Raw genomic sequence first — 17,384 nt, 5'->3', positions numbered from 1 at the left:
TTTTATTAATTTTTTGGTATCATTAATATATACTTACATGAACAATATTGTGGTTACTAGATTCCCCCCATTATCAAGTCCCCACCACATACCCCATTATAGTCACTGTCCATCAGCATAGTAAGATGCTATAGAACCACTACTTGTCTTCTCTGTGCTATACTGCCTCCACTGTGCCCCCCCCTGCTACCTTATGTGTGCTAATTGTAATGCCCCTTTTCCCCTTTTCCCTCCCTTCTCACCCATCTTCCCCAGTCCCTTTCCCTTTGGTAACTGTTAGTCCATTCTTGGGTTCTGCGATTCTGCTGCTGTTTTGTTGCTTTAATTTTTCTTTGTTCTTATACTCCAGATGAGTGAAATCATTTGATACTTGTCTTTCTCTGCCTAGCTTATTTCACTGAGCATAATACCTTCTAACTCCATCCATGTTGTTACAAATGGTAGGATTTTTCTTCTTATGGCTGAATAATACTCCACTGTGTATATGTACCACATCTTCTTTATCCATTCATCTACTGATGGACACTTAGGTTGCTTCCATTTCTTGGCTATTGTAAATAGTGCTGCTATAAACATAGGGGTGCATATGTCTTTTTCAAACTGGGCTGCTGCATTTGTAGGGTAAATTCCTGTGAGTGGAATTCCTGGGTCAAATGGTATTCCTATTTTGAGTTTTTTGAGGGACCTCCATATGCTTTCCACAAAGGTTGAACCAATTTACATTCCCACCAGCAGTGTAGGAGGGTTCCCCTTTCTCCACATCCTCGCCAACATTTGTTGTTTGTCTATTGGATGTTGGCCATCCTAACTGGTGTGAGATGATATGTCATTGTGGTTTTAATTTGCATTTCTCTGATGATTAGCGATGTGAAGCAACTTTTCATGTGCCTGTTGGCCATCTGAACTTCTTCTTTGAGAAGTGTCTGCTTAGATCCTCTGCCCATTTTTTAATTGGGTTGTTTGGTTTTTGTTTGTTGAGGTACACGAGTTCTTTGTATATTTTGGATGTCAACCCCTTATGGGATATGCCACTTCTGAATATATTCCCCCATACTGTAGGATACTTTTACTACTGATGGTGTCCATTGCTGTATGGATGCTTTTTAGTTCGATGTAGTCCCACTTGTTCATTTTTGCTTTTGTTTCCCTTGTCCATGGAGATACGTTCATGAAGAATTTGCTCATGTTTATATTCAAGAGAGCTTTGCCTATATTTTCTTCTAAGAGTTTTATGGTTTCATGATTTACATTCAGGTCTTTGATCCATTCGAGTTTACTTTTCTATATGGAGTTAGACAGCAATCCAGTTTCATTCTCTTACATTCAGCTGTCCAGCTTTGCCAATACCAGCTGTTGAAGAGGCTGTCATTTCCCCACTGTATACCCATGGCTCCTTTATCGTATATTAATTGACCATATATGCTTGGGTTAATATCTGGACTTTCTATTTTGTTCCACTGGTCTATGGGTCTGTTCTTGTGGCAGTACCAAATTGTCTTGATTACTGTGGGTCTGTAGTAAAGCTGGAAGTTGGGTAGCGAGATCACCCTTGCTTTATTCTTCCTTTTCAGGATTGCTTTGGCTATTCGGGGTCTTTTGTCATTCTATATGAATTTTAGAACTATTTGTTCCAGTTCGTTGCAGCATGGTGTCAGTATTTTTATAGGGATTGCATTGAATCTGTAATTGCTTTAGGCAGGATGGCCATTTTGACAATATTAATTTTTCCTACCTAAGAGCGTGGGATGAATTTCCACTTATTAGTATCCTCTTTAATTTCTCTTAGGAGTGTCTTGTAGTTTTCAGGGTATAGGTCTTTCACTTCTTTGGTTAGGTTTATTCCTAGGTATTTTATTCTTTTTGATGCAATTGTGAATGGAATTGTTTTCTTGATTTATCTTTCTGCTAGTTCATCATTAGTGTATAGGAATGCAACAGATTTCTGTGTATTAATTTTGTATCCTGCAACTTTGCTGAATTCAGATTTTAGATCTAGTAGTTTTGGAGTGGATTCTTTAGGGTTTGTTATGTACAATATCATGTCATCTGCAAACAGTGACAGTTTAACTTCTTCCTTACCAATCTGGATGCCTTTTATTTCTTTGTGTTGTCTTATTGCTGTGGCTAGAACCTCCAGCACTATGTTGAATAAAAGCGGGTGCACATCATTGTCTTGTTCCCGATCTTAGAGGAAAACTTTCAGCTTCTTGCTGTTAAGTATCATGTTGGCTGTAGGTTTGTCATATATGGCTTTTATTATGTTGAGGTACTTGCATGCAATACCCATTTTCTTGAGAGTTTTTATCATTGAATGGATGTTGAATTTTGTTCAATGCTTTTTCAGCATCTATGGAAATGATCATGTGGTTTTTGTCCTTCTTTTTGTTGATATGGTGGATGATATTGATGGATTTTCGAATGTTGTACCATCCTTGCATCCCTGTGATGAATCCCACTTGATTCGATTTGCTAATATTTTTTTCAGTATTTTTGCATCTATGTTCATCAGGGATATTGGTCTGTAATTATCTTTTTTTGTAGTGTCTTTGCTGGTTTTGTTATTAGAGTTATGCTGGCTTCATAGAATGAGTTTTGAAGTATTTCCTCTCCTTCTGTTTCTTTGAAAACTTTAAGGAGAATGGGTATTATATCTTCTCTAAATGTCTGATAAAATTCAGCGGTGAATCCATCTGGTATGGGCGTTTTGTTCTTCAGTAGTTTTTTGATTACCAATTCAATTTCATTGCTGGTAATTAGTCTGTTTCGATTTTCTGTTTCTTCCTTGGTCAGTCTTGGAAGGCTGTATTTTTCTAGAAAGTTGTCTATTTCTTCTAGGTTATACCATTTGTTAGCATATAGATTTCCATAGTATTCTCTAATAATTCTTTGTATTTCTTTGGTGTCCAACATGATTTTTCCTTTCTCATTTCTGATTCTGTTTATCTGTATAGATTCTCTTTTTTTCTTAATAAGTCTTGCTACAGGTTTATCTATTTTGTTTATTTTCTCAAAGAACCAGCTCTTGATTTCATTAACTTTTTCTATTGTTTCATTCTTCTCAATTTTATTTATTTCTTCTCTGACCTTTATTATGTCCCTCCTTCTGCTGACTTTGGGCCTCATTTGCTCATCTTTTTCCAGTTTCAATAATTGTGAATTTAGATTATTCATTTAGGATTGTTCTTCCTTCTTTAAAGAGGCCTGGATTGCTATATGCTTCCCTCTTAGAACTGCCTACGCTGCATCCCACAGAAGTTAGGGTATTATTTTGTTGTTTTCATTTGTCTCCATATATTGCTTGGTCTCTGTTTTAATTTGGTCATTGATCCATTGATTATTTAGGAGCACGTTGTTACCTCCATGTGTTTGTGAGCCTTTTTGTTTTCTTTGTATAAATTTATTTCTAGTTTTATACCCATGTGATCTGAGAAGTTGGGTGGTACAATTTCAAGCTTTTTCAATTTACTCGTGCTCTTTCTGTGGCCTACTATGTGGTCTGTTCTGGAAAATGTTCCATGTGCACTTGAAAAGAATGTGTATCCTGCTGCTTTTTGGCGGAGAGTTCTGTAGATGTCTGTTAGGTCCAGCTGTTCTAGTGTGTTGTTCAATACCTCTGTCTCCTTACTTATTTTCTGTCTGGTTGATCTGTCCTTTGGAGCGAGTGGTGTGTTGAAGTCTCCTAGAATGAATGCATTATCTTCTGTTTCCTCTTTTAATTCTGTTAGTATTTGTTTCACATATGTTGGTGCTCCTGTATTGGGTGCATAGATAGTTATAATATTTCTATATTATATTAATATTTCAGGGTGAAGAGGATATTCTTGTTGGATTGACCCCTTTATCATTATGTAATGTCCTTCTTTGTCTCTTGTGACTTTCTTTGTTTTGAAGTCTGTTTTGTCTGATACAAGTAGTGCAACACCTGCTTTTTTCTCCCTATTGGTTGCCTGAAATCTCTTTTTCCATCCCTTCACTTTTAGTCTGTGTATGTCTTTAGGTTTGAAGTGAGTCTCTTGTAGGCAGTATAGAGTTGAGTCTTGTTTTTTTATCCATTCAGTGACTCTATGTCTTTTGATTGTTGCATTCAGACCATTTACATTTAGGGCGATTATCAAAAGGTATGTCCTTATTGCCACTGCAGGCTTTAGATTCGTGGTTACCAAAGGTTCAAGGGTAACTTCCTTACTAAGAGTCTAACTTACCTCACATAGTCTGCTATTACAAACACGATCTAAAGTTTCTTTTTTTTTCCTCCTTTTCTCCCTCCTCCATTCTTTATATATTAGGTATCATAGTCTGTACTCTTTGTCTGTCCCTTTTTATTACCTCTGATGACAGGTATTAAACCTTAGGAACACTTCCACCTATAGCAGTCCCTCCAAAATACACTGTAGAGATGGTTTGTGGGAGCTAAATTCTCTCAGCTTATCTGGAAATTGTTTAATCCCTCCTTCAAAGTTAAATGATTATCTTGCCGCATTAAGTATTCTTGGTTCGAGTCCCTTCTGCTTCATTGCATTAAATATATATTGCCACTCCCTTCTGACCTGTAAGTTTTCTGCTGAGAAGTCTGATGATAGCCTGATGGATTTTCCTTTGTATGTGATCTTATTTCTCTCTCTGGCTGCTTTTAATAGTCTGTACTTATCCTTGATCTTTGCCAGTTTTATTACTATATGTCTTGGTGTTGTCTTCCTTGGGTCCCTTGTGTTGGGAGATCTGTGGATCTCCAAGGCCTGAGAGACTATCTCCTTCCCCATATTGGGGAAGTTTTCAGCAATTACTTCCTCAAAGACACTTTCTATCTCTTTCTCTCTTCTTCTTCTGGTACCCCTATAATGCAAATATTGTTCCATTTGGATTGGTCACACAGTTCTCTCAATATTCTTTCATTCTCAGAGATCCTTTTTTCTCTTTGTGCCTCAGCTTTTTATTCCTCTTCCCTAATTTCTATTTCATTTATCTTTTCCTCCACCATATCTAATCTGCTTTTAATACCCTCTATTGTGTTCTTCAGTAATTGGATCTCCCTCCTAAATTCATTCCTGAGATCTTGAAAATTTTTCTGTACCTCTATGAGTATGTTAATGATTTTTATTTTGAAATCTCTTTCAGGAAGATTCATGAGGTCAATTTCATTTGAATCTTTCTCAGGTTTATTCATGATTTTGCTTTGAACCAGGTTCCTTTGACATTTCATAATTTTGTATGTGGTACCCTCTAGTGCCCAGAAGCTCTACTGTCTGGAGCTGCTCCACCCCTGGAGGAATGTTGGGAGCCCCAAGGGAGCAGTGTTGGTGCTTGGGGGGAGGAAAGAGCTGTTTCCTATTTCCCAGCTATGCCTGTCTCCACTGCCAAAACCAGTGGCCCAAACACACAGGTATAAGCCTCTATGCTTTGTGTTTGTAGCTGCCATAGGCAGGGCTTCTCTCTGGCTGGCCTGACACCAGGGCAGGGGTTTCTGGTTTGTGAGCCTGAGCCACGTGCAGGCTAGCCTGGAGGAAGACACGGCAGGCTGCATATCACAGTGGGGGGCCTTGGAATTGGTAGCCAGCCAGGGTGATGGAGAGTCTGAAGATTGTTTAAGCTCCCAACCTGCTGGGCAGAGTGCACCTGGACAATTTTGTCTACCTGTCCTTTCTCCTGAGCAGTAAGCTCTGTGCAATGCTTGCCCCTGTAGCAGGCCTCTCACTTTTAGGAAGTCTCTCAGACTGCCCACCCAGATCAGACAGATATGAATCCCTGTTTTCCACAAGCAGCTGGAATCTCCATCTGTCCAGGTATTCCACATGTCTTAGCTTTCCAACCCCACTAAATCACCAGGGAATCATGCAATGTAGGTTCGTGCTCCTGGAGCAGATCTCCAGGGCTAGGTATTCAGCATTCCCAGGCCTCCACCTCCTCCCTGCTGTTTCTCTTCCTCCCACTGGTGAGCTGGGGTGGGGGAAGGGCTTGGGTCCCACCGGGTCACAGTTTTGGAACATGACCCTGTTCAATGAGGTCTGCTCTTTTCTCCAGGTGTAAGCAGTCTGGTGCAACCTTCTTTCCTGTTGCTCTTTCAGGATTAGTTGTATTAATTATATTTTCATATTACATGTGGTTTTAGGAGGAGGTCTCTCACCTCTCACACCACCATCTTTAATCCTCTGTCAACTATATTATTTCTTAATGGAATCTATTTTTTAATGAGTATTAAAATTTTTGTTTTGTATTGAAGTGATATACACAATATTGTCAATTAAAATCTGTTTCAAAAATGAATATTATACATATATATATTATTTATATATATTATATATATAAATATACATATACATATATATATATATTATACATATAATAATGACATATGCCATATTATAGTGTGTGTGTGTGTGTGTGTGTGCGCGCGCGCAGAAAAAGCCTGAAAGGATATATCAAAAAAAAAAAGTAACTGGTCATCTTTGGGTGGTGATATAGCTAATTTTTTTATGTTTTTCTATATTTACTAAAGTTTTTAATATTTGCCAGAAAATAAAATGAAGGTGCTCCAAGGAATGAGCATGATCATTATGGATGCAGAGTGAAGGCAATATTGTATCAAAGTCAAGGACCAGTTACAGAGATGTGGCAGTAATAAAAGTGAGAGATGACAGTGGCCTTAATCAAGGTAGTGGCAGTGAAGATGGAAGATTCATTACATATTTAAGGGTCTAAACTTACCAGTTTACTTTTGATTGGGAGAGAAACTATGGGAAAGAAAGAGAAGTTAAGTATGGCAATTTAGGTTTCAAACTTGGTGGTGCTATTCACTGAGATAAGGAACATGTTCTGAGAATAAGAATAACAAGTAACACAAATATGTGCTCTTATTTACAAATATTTACTCCCTTAATACAACAAACCTTGAAGTAAGTGCTATTTTTCCTAGTTTCACAGATGAAGAAATTAAAGCATAGCGAGGTTAGGTAACTTACCAGTCAAACCCACACAGCTAGTATGTTGTGGAGTTCAAAATCAAACCCAATCAATTTGGCTACAGTGTCAGTTCTGACATACTCTATGGCAAATATATAGCAAGAGGCCTAAGGAAGAATTAATTTTGGACATGTTAGGCTTGGGAAATCTGAGGGACATCTACATAGGCATGTCCAGTAAGGTGGTTGAGTATTATTTAGTTACATAGCTCAGAAAAGACGATCAGGGAAACCATGGCAATGGGTGAAGTCACCTGAGAGTAAGTAGAAAATAAATACAAACACTAACATGTGGACCTAGCTGTATTACAAATAATGACATAACCATCCTGAAGGAGTGGCAAAGGAAAGAACTAACCTAATAACTAGTTAACACTATCTTAACAGGATATTGTTAGACTAAAAACAAAGAGAACTCTACATAAATGTTGTAATCAAATTAATAAGTATGTTTCTCACAGGGGTGTGAGTTAGCAATTCTGAAACTTCTTTATGTGTATAGAAAAATTAAACAATAAGGAAATATATTGTAGATAATGAGAACCAACAATTTTTCACTATTGAAGAAAGAAGTTACTATGAGAAAAGGAGGAAGACTAAAATGAGCCTCTGTTATTGGATTGAAGTCAGAGGTATTAATATGAACTCATGGTATTTAATACATAGAAAGACACAATAGAAATATATGTATATATGGTTAATATGCACACATGTACACATTTCCTAGCTCAATTGTCTAGAAAGCCTAGAAGCAGTGGTACCCTAGTAGCCATGAGTACACCTAGCACCTAGATCTGTCCTAAATACTTCAATAAAAGGAACCAGGGATCCTTGGAGAAATGGTTGATTACAGGACTGGGCAGGGAAAATACAAGAGCCTGGAACATCTTATGCTGGCAAAAAGTGCTCAAAATAGGATACAGCTGGTTAAAATAACACAAGAGCCTCCTAATGGCCAAAGCTGAAACAATTTCTGCAATAGAATAATGATACTATTGGGTTTTAACTCATAAAAGAAAGTAAATATTGGTAAGTCAATATAGATACAAACAAAATTAATGAATAAAAGATAAGGAACAGCTTTTCCTTACAGAAAAACTCCAACTAGTAAATTAGTGGGAAATAGGGAAATAAAAATTCATTAGTCAAACATCATATTAATAACTGTTGCACTTGACAGTAACTGCACCACTTGGGGTGAGTATTTAATAATGTATGGAACTGTTGACTCACCATGTTGTATATTTGAAAGAAATATAATATTATATATCAATTACAATAAAAAATTTTAAAGCAAAATACAACTAATCTTTCTATGAATGTTCTGAATTAAAGCAGTAAAGGCTTCCTCTTAGAAAAAAATAATTGTTGCAGACAAGATATATTGACAGATGCTAAAATTAGTGGGTTTGAGAAGAATCAGGATATTTGGATAAAGTATCTCTCTGAAGATATTTATTAATTACAAAAGGAAAGATAGTTCCTTTACAGTGGAGACCCCTGGTAAATACCACCTTAACTAAGGTTATTAATGGTAGTGATCCAAACTAGTAAGACATATCAACATCATAAACCCATTAATATGATGCACTAAGAAAGATACAAGATGACTTCTATGGTGTTCTTGCTAAAAATACTTAACTTTATTCCAGTCATGAGGAAACATCAGACAAACCCAAATTGAGGAACATTTTATAAAATTAATCATTAGTATTCTTTAAGAGTATCAGGTTTGTGAAAGACAGAACTATTACAGATTGGAAATGAAGAAACAAAACAACTAAATGCCATGTTGGATACTGGATCAGAGAAAGAATATTAATGGACAAACTAGTGAAATTTGAATAATTTGATTAGTAGTGTACCAATGTTAAGTTTCTGGTTTTGACCATTATAGCATCATTATGTAAAATATCAGTATTAGCACAAACAGGGTAAATCATATATGGGAACTAATATTACTTTTGCAAACTTACTTTAAGTGTAAGATTGGCTCAAATTAAAAATTAAAAAATTAGAAAATACAAGAACAAACACCGTTAACTTTTCATTTACTCTTTTATCAAATACTTATTGAGTACCTACTATGAACCCCACACTGGACATTGAAAATAGAAATGATATAAAAAGATGGTGGAACAGGAAGGCAAGGTGGAAACCTCCTCCCACATACACTCCAAGGAAGTAACTACAGCAAATACAACTAACCCTGAAAATGATCTGAAGACTGCAGGACAGAATATATACACCTTGTGAAGAGAAAACCACATTGAGAATGGTAAAGGGGCAGAGCCATGATCAATCAGGACATATGCCCTTCCCTGATCCCAGCCCACAAGTGGGAGGGAGAGGAACAGAGTGGGGAGGTGATAAGTTCTCAGGACTCCAGCGCACCTGATTGAAGATCTGCTCCAGGAATATGAGGCCATACTTCATTAAGCTTTGATGATTAATGGAGCTGAACACCAGGGAAAGTTGGAGCCCTGTACGGGGCCAAGACTCTTGTTGCTTGTGGAAGACTGTATGACTCTGTTGCTCAACACAGAGATGATATTTTTAAAGATTTGCTAGCAGAGAAAAGTGTGCCACAGGGTAGGGATCAGAGGGAACGTTTGCCAGAGGAGAAAGGGCAGGACAACTTTTCCAGCCCTCCCTTAGCCCAGCTGCCAAGACACTTGTGAGAGTCAGATGTGAAACTCAGCACCTGCCTCTCCAGCTCAGTCCTGGTGGCATTTCCCTGTGTGCCTGCCCCACCTTGCATGCTTGACCCAGCCATAGTTCATCATTACTGACTGACAGGCATAGGTCAGCCCCACCAACAATGAATCCTAGAAGAAGCACCTCACATCACTCAAAGGGCATGAAGAGGCTAGTTGTGGGAAATCAGCCATTGCTGGCAGACAGACAGAAATGTGGGCCCCACCCTCAGCCCACCAGCAGCAACTGTGGCTCAACTCTAACATAGAACAAGGCTCAGGTGAGCAGAGCATTTTGAGCTTTGGGGCACCACAGGATGCCTACTTTATAAAGCCACTAATTTCAACACCAGGAGGAGTAGATGATGTATCTAATACAAAGGAAGAAATATAGAGCAGACAAAATCAGGATGCAGATGAATGTTACAAACAAAAGAATGAGATAAAACCCAGAAAAAGGGCTAAATGAAACAGATAAACAATCTTCTTGATAAAGAATTCAAGTAAGTCATAAAGAGTACAGGTCTTTCACCTCCTTGGTTAGGTTTATTCCTAGGTATTTTATTCTTTTTGATGCACTATAAATGGAATTGTCTTCCTGAATTCTCTTTCTGCTAGTTCATTTTTAGTACATGAGAACACAAGAGATCTCTGTGTATTAATTTTATATACTGCAACTTTGCTGAATCCAGTCATTAGTTCTAACAGTTTTTTGGTGGAGTATTTAGGGTTTTCTATATGCAGTATCACGTCATCTGCAAATAGTGAGTTTTACTTCTTCCTTACTAATTTGGATGCCTTTTCTCTCTTTATCTTGTCTGACTGCCATGGCTAGGCCGTCCAGTACTACATTGAATAAAAGTGGTGAGAGCAGAGATCCTTATCTTAGAGGAAAAGTGTTCAATTTTTCACTGTTGAGTATGATATTGGCTGTGATTTCATTGTATACGGTCTTTATTATGCTCAGTTATGTTCCCTCTATATACATTTTGTTGAGTATTTTTCATCATGAATGGATGCTGAATTTTGCCAACTGCTTTTTCAGAATCATTGAGATGATCATATGGTTTTTATCCTTTTTGTTAATCCTGTGTATCACACTGATTGATTTACAAATACTGTACCTTCCTTGCATCCCTGGGAAAAATCCAAGTTGGACTTGATGGATGAGGGAAAAATCCAAGTTGGACTTGGTGTATTTTTGAATTCTGTTTGCCAATATTTTGTTGAGGATTTTTGCATCTATATTCTTCAGGGATATTGGTCTATAATTCTTTTGTTGTAGATCTTTGGCTTTGGTATTAGAGTGATGCTGGCCTCAAAGAATGAGCTTGGAAGTATTCTCACCTCTTCTACCTTTTGGAATGCTTTAAGAAGGATGGGTATTAGCTTTTCTTTAAGTGTTTGGCAGAGTTCAGCTGTGAAGACATTTGGTCCCAGACGTTTGTTAGGAGTGTTTTGATAACCAATTCAGTTTTGTTACTGGTAATTGGTCTGTTCAGATTTGCAGTTTCTTCCTGGGTCAGTCTTGGAAGCTTGTACCTATCTAGGAATTTTTCTACTTCTTTTAGGTTGTCTAATTTACTGTTAAAATTTTTCATAGACTTCTCTAATAATTCTTTGAATTTCTGTGGTGTCTGTTCTAACTTCTTTCTCATCTGATTTTGCTTGTGACCTCTCTCTTTTATTCTTGAAAAGTCTGTCTAGGGGTTTGTCTATTTTGTTTAACTTCTTGAAGAATGAGCTCGTGGTTTCATTGATTTTTTTCTATTGTTTTTTCAGTCTCTATTTTATTTACTTCTGTGTGGAACTTTACTATGTCCCACCTTTTACTAATTTTGGGCTTTTTTTTCTTTTCCAAGTTCCATTAGTTGTAGGGTTAAATTGTTTCTTTGAGCTCATTCTTTTCTGAGGAGGCCTGTATTGCTATACTTCCCACTTAGAACTGCTTTTTCTGTATTCCCCAAATTTTTAACTTTTATTTCTTTTTTTCACTTGTCTCCATGTATTTAATTTCCTCTTTGATTTATGCCTTGATCCATTGGTTGATTAGAAGTATGTGTAGCCTTCATGTGTTTGTGTTTTTTCCAGTTTTTTTCTTGTAATTAATTTCTGGTTTCATACCATTGTGATCTGACAAGATGCTTGACACAATTTCAATTTTAAATTTGTTGAGACTTTTTTGTGTCCTAATATGATCTACTTTGGAGACTGTTTCCTGTACACTAGAGAAAAATGTGTAAGCTGATGGGTCATTTATGTTTGAACATATTCTAATAGCTTACATTTCTTTTTCCCACTCTTCCCCATTTGATGTGTATATCTTTTTACATATTTTTATTAAGTGATTCCATTAACTAAATTTTGGATGCTGTTGCTTTTGTTATTTTTATCTTTTTGACCTTCATACTAGTTTTCAAGAAATTGATCTACTACCTCTGCTCTGTTCGCTTTACCAGTGGAAAATTTTCCTTTTCTTAAGTTTCTTGTTTCTATTTAGGGTCTTTATTTTCCTATTAAAGAAGTCCCTTTAACATTTCTTGGCTGGTTTCATAGTCTTGAGCTCTTTTAACTTAGTTTTTCTGTGAAGCTGTTTATTTCTCCTTCAATTCTGAGTGGCACTACAAAAACAACTAGAAAACAATTAACAAAATGGCAAGAAGTACATAACTACCAATAATTACTTTAATGTAAATGAACTAAATGCACCAATAAAAAGACATAGAATGAGATAATGGATAAAGAAACAAGACCCATTTATATGCTGCCTGCAAGAGACTCACTTCAGACCTGAAAACATACAGACTGAAAGTGAATGGATAGTAAAAGGATATGCCATGCAAATATTAGGCAGAAAAAAATTGGAGCAGCAATACTTCTATCAGACAAACTAGACTTCAAAACAAAAAAATGTAAGAGACACTGCATTTCATTTTAAAGGGATCAATGCATCAAGCGGATATAACAATTTTAAGTATCTATGCACCCAAAATAGGTGCACCTAAATATATAAACCAAATAATAACAGGCCTAAATGTAGAAATAGAGCAACACAACAGTATCAGATTTTAACACCCCACTTATATCAATGGACAGATCATCCAGACAGAAAATAAATAAGCAAACAGTGGCAATGAATGACACTAATGTCCACCAGAAGGACTTAACAGATATATATAGAACATTCCATCCAAAAGCAGCAGAATACACTTGCTTCTCAAGTACACATGTAATATTCTCCAGAACATATCATGTATTAGATAAAAAAAATTCTTAATAGATTTAGAAAGATTGAAATTGTATCATGTATCTTTTCACACCACAATGACAAAAAACTAAAAATCAGTTAAAAGAAAAATCTGGAAAAAACACAAACATATGGAGGCTAAACAAGATGCTTCTAAGTAATAAATGGATCAGTGAACAGATTATAGAGGAAATCAATACACAGAGACAAAAACAGGAAAAAACAGTTCAAAATGTGGGATTCAGCAAAAATACCTCTGAGAAGGAATTATTTAGCAATGTAGGGCATACCTCAAGAAACAAGAAAATCTGAAATAACGTAACCTTACAACTAAAGGAACTATCAAATGAAGAACAAAGCCCAAAGTTAGTAGAAAGAGGAAATAATAAAATCTGAGCAGAAATAAATAAAATAGAGCTAAGAAAACAAAATCAATGAAACCAAGAGCTGGTTCTTCCAGAAGATAAACTAAATAGACAAATCCCTAGCCAGATTTAAAAAGAGAAAAAGAGGAGGACACAAATGAGAAACAAAAAGTTACAACCGACACTACAGAAATACAAAGAATTATAAAAGAGTTATAGAAAAAATACATGCCAATAAATTAGATAATCTAGAAAAAATGGACAAGTTCCTAGAAATGTATAATTTTCCAAGACTAACCCATGAAGAAACAGAAAATCTGAACAGATTTATTACTAGTAATGAAATTGGTCATCAAAAAACTCTCCCCCCAAAAATCCAGGATCAGATAGCTTCATGGGTGAATTCTACCAAACTATTAAGTAGAGCTAATACTTATGCTTCTTAAAGTATTCCAAAAAGTATAAGATGAAGGAACACTTCTAAACTCATTCTATAAGGCCAGCATCACTCTAATACCAATACCAGACAAAGACAATACCAAAAAAGAGAGAAAATTACAGATCAAGATCCCTGATGAACATAGATACAAAATCCTCAATAAAATGTTAGCAAATTGAATTCTAAAATACATCAAAAGGATGATTCATCATGACCAAGTGTAATTTATTCCAGGGATACAAGGATGCTACAATATTTGTAAGCCAATCAGTGTCAAACACCATATTAACAAAAGGGAGGATTAAAATGTAAGATCATCTCAATAAATGCTGAAAAAGCATCTGGTAAAATTTAACATCCATTCATAACAAAAAATTCTCAACAACACGGGCATTGAGGGAACATACCTCAACATTGTAAAGGTCATATATGACAAACCCACAGATAATGTCATACTCAACATTGATTAACTAAAAACTTTTCCTCTAAGATCAGAAAAAAATAGAAGGATGCCCAATCTGACCATTTTTATTCAACATAGTACTAGAAGTCCTAGCCATAGCAATCAGACAAGGAAAAGACATAATATGCATCCAAATTGGTAGGGAAGAAGTAAAACCATCAGTTTATGCAGATGACTGGATACTATATATAAAAAACCTAAAGACTCCACCAAAATTTATTGGAAGTAATCACTAGATTCAGTAAAGTTGCAGAAAATCAATATAAAGAAATCTGTTGCATTCTTATATACTAATAGCAAGCTAGCAGAAATCAAGAAAACAATTCAATTTACAAAGAATAACATCAAAAAGAATAAAATACCTAGGAATAAACCTAACCAAGGAGGTGAAAGTCCTGTACTCTGAATATGACACTGATGAAGAAATTGAAGACACAAATGAATGGAAAGCTATCTCATGCTCATGAATAGGAAGAATTAATATTTTCAAAATGGTCATCCTGCCCAAAGCAATTTATAGATTCAATGCAATCCCCATCAAAGTATCAGTGGCATTTTTCAATGAACTAGAGCAAATGATCCCAAAATTTATATGGAACAGCAAAAGACTCCAAGTAGCTAAAGCAGTCTTGAGAAGAGGAATAAAGCTGGGGTAGCACGTTCCCTGACTTAAACTATACTACAAAGCTATAGTAATTAAATGTGCCAGTATGGTACTGGCACAAGCCCAGACCCATAGATCAATAGAATAGAGCCCAGAAATAAACCCAACAAGGAAGCAAGAATATACAATAGGGGGAAGACAGTCTCTTCAATAAATCATGTTGGGAAAACTGGGTAACTCCTTGCAAAGGAATGAAACTGGATCACTAATTAACACCATACACAACAGTAAACTCAAAATGGATTAAGGACCTAAATATAAGATATGAAACCATAAAACTCAGAGAAGAAAACATGGGCAACAATCTCTTGAACATCAGCATGAGCAGTTTTTTCTGCATATGTCTCCCCAGACAAAGGAAACTAAAGCAAAAAGAAATAGGTGGGACTATACCCAACTAAAAACCTCTGTACAGCAAAGGAAACCATCAACAAAACCAAACATGGTATGGGAGAATATATTCTCAAATGATATATCTGATAAGGGGCTAACATCCAAAATACATAAAGAATACATAAGACTCAACACCAAAAAAAAAAGTTTAAAAAATGGGCAGAGTACCTGAATAGACATTTTTCCCAAGAAGGCATGCAGATGGACAACAGCCACATGAAAAGATGCTCCACGTTACTAATCTGCAGGGAATGTAAATCAGAACCACAATGAGATATCAACTCACACCAGTTAGAATGGCCATTATCCAAAGGACAAGAAATAGCAAGTGTTGGTGAGGATGTTGCGAAAAGGCAATCCTCCTACACAGTTGGTGGCAATGTAAATTGGTGCAGTCACTATGGAAAGCAGTTTGGAGGTTTGTCCAAATGCTAAAAATAGTAATATCATATGACCCAGTAACTCAACTTCTAGGAATTTACCCAAAGAAAACAAAATCCCTGATTTGAAAAGATATGTGCACTCCTATGTTTACTGCTGCATTATTTACAATAGCCAAGATACGGAAACAACCAAAGTGTCCATCAGTAAGGTAAAGGAATAAAGAATATGTGGTATATATATGCAATGGAGTATTATTCAACCATAAGAAATAGTTCCTGCCATTTGCAACAACATGGGTAGATCTATAGGGTATTATGTTAAGTGAAATAAGTCAGGCAGAGAAAGATATATATATATATATATCATATGATTTCACTTATATGTGAAATCTAAAAACAAAATGAACAAAATAGCAGTTGACTCATAGACATTATGAAGGGACTGGTAGTTGCCATGGGGAAGGGGGTGTGTGGGTGGGTGAAAAAGGTTAAGGGGATAGAGACACAAAATCTCTATCAAAATATAAATTAGTCATGGGAATGAAAGTAGAGCATAAAGAAATTAGTCAATACTTCTGCAACATCATTCTGTGTTGACAGTAACCACACTATTTGAGGTCGTTATTTAATCATGTAAATTACTGTCAAATTACTATGTGTATACTTGAAACCAATATAATCATGTATATTAACTATATTTCAAAAAAAACTTTTAAAATTAAAGCAAAATGGTATCAGTGCACAAACTGTCAAAGTGGTGAAGGAAACAGTCTAAAAACAGATCTGAGTATATATATAAACACGCCTGCAAACTACAATAAAAGTGCCATTTCTATTCAGAGGTTAAATGGTTCAACGGATGATGGCAAGAAAACAGGGGGGGCGGTACCATAATCCTATTTAACTCCTTACAACAAAATACCCTGTAAATATAGATAAAAATGTTAAAGGATATTTTAAAAGTCATTTAAAGTACTAGAAGAAAATAAAGGTGAATGTTTGAATAATCTTAAAACGCGTATAAAACAATAAATGACACCCAACCACGACTACACAAAAATAAACTGCGTAAGATATCAAATGAATATACGTTTAAACTCTTGGGATGGGCTGGCGTTGGGGAGGTGCGGTTCTCGTCAAAAAAAGGACACAGGGTGTCGGGAAAGCTGAGCGCGCTGCTGTGATCTCAGAGCCCAGCGCAGGGTCGGCGACTGCCACCCGGGCACCCTGGGGCCGCCACCCGCCCCTCTGCTCGCCAGCCTCCAGGCCCTCGGCGCACAGCACTCACCAGCCTCCACAGACAAAGGGCGCTCCAGGCGGCTCTTCCCCCTGACGCCTCCGCAGCTGCCCATCCGCACCTAGGTGGGACAAGGTGATGAGGAACCTGACGCCTGAGCCAATGACGCCAGTGACTGAGCCCCTGGGGCTGGACCAGCCTCCAGCGCCGGGCGGGCTGTGACGAAATCCTTCCCTCAATGGCGACCGCGCCGCGTTGGCTTCGGATCCCTGATACGCATGCGCCAGGGGTATCCTGGGCCCTCCGCTCCCCCAAAATCGTGCTGCGCACTCTCACCCGCGCCCCCGGCCAGTTGCTCTCAAGGACCACGCTAACCCTCGAGCCTGGCCCTAGGTTCCCAACCCTCACAGAGATGCACTTTGGAAAAGGTTGGAGGAGAGCGGGCCCAGGACACTCCCACAGCCCCTGCCAATCAGAAAAGTTGGACTGCCTGGCTGCCGCGCCGTGTCACTGCTCCGTCCCTAAGGTGATGGTGTTAAGA

General features: G+C 37.1%; 1 protein-coding gene across 2 annotated transcripts in view; it reads right to left on the bottom strand.

The window, feature by feature from the left end:
* ZNF713 (zinc finger protein 713) overlaps nucleotides 1–17,101 on the bottom strand; it is a 75,623-nt gene extending 58,522 nt beyond the window's left edge. The window contains exon 1 of one of the 2 annotated variants that reach the window (XM_057487183.1): nucleotides 16,895–17,101. In XM_057487183.1, the coding sequence (XP_057343166.1) occupies nucleotides 16,895–16,958 (64 nt within the window). In that variant the 5' untranslated portion in view covers nucleotides 16,959–17,101. The remainder of the gene's footprint in view (nucleotides 1–16,894) is intronic. The other variant, XM_057487185.1, reaches the window with a different exon arrangement.
* Between the last annotated feature and the right edge of the window lie 283 nt (nucleotides 17,102–17,384).

This window comes from Manis pentadactyla, chromosome 10, assembly GCF_030020395.1.
Source record: "Manis pentadactyla isolate mManPen7 chromosome 10, mManPen7.hap1, whole genome shotgun sequence".
Classification (NCBI taxonomy): domain Eukaryota; kingdom Metazoa; phylum Chordata; class Mammalia; order Pholidota; family Manidae; genus Manis; species Manis pentadactyla.
The sequence above is the reverse complement of the archived record's forward strand: the minus strand, read 5'-3'. Positions and strand labels throughout refer to the sequence as shown.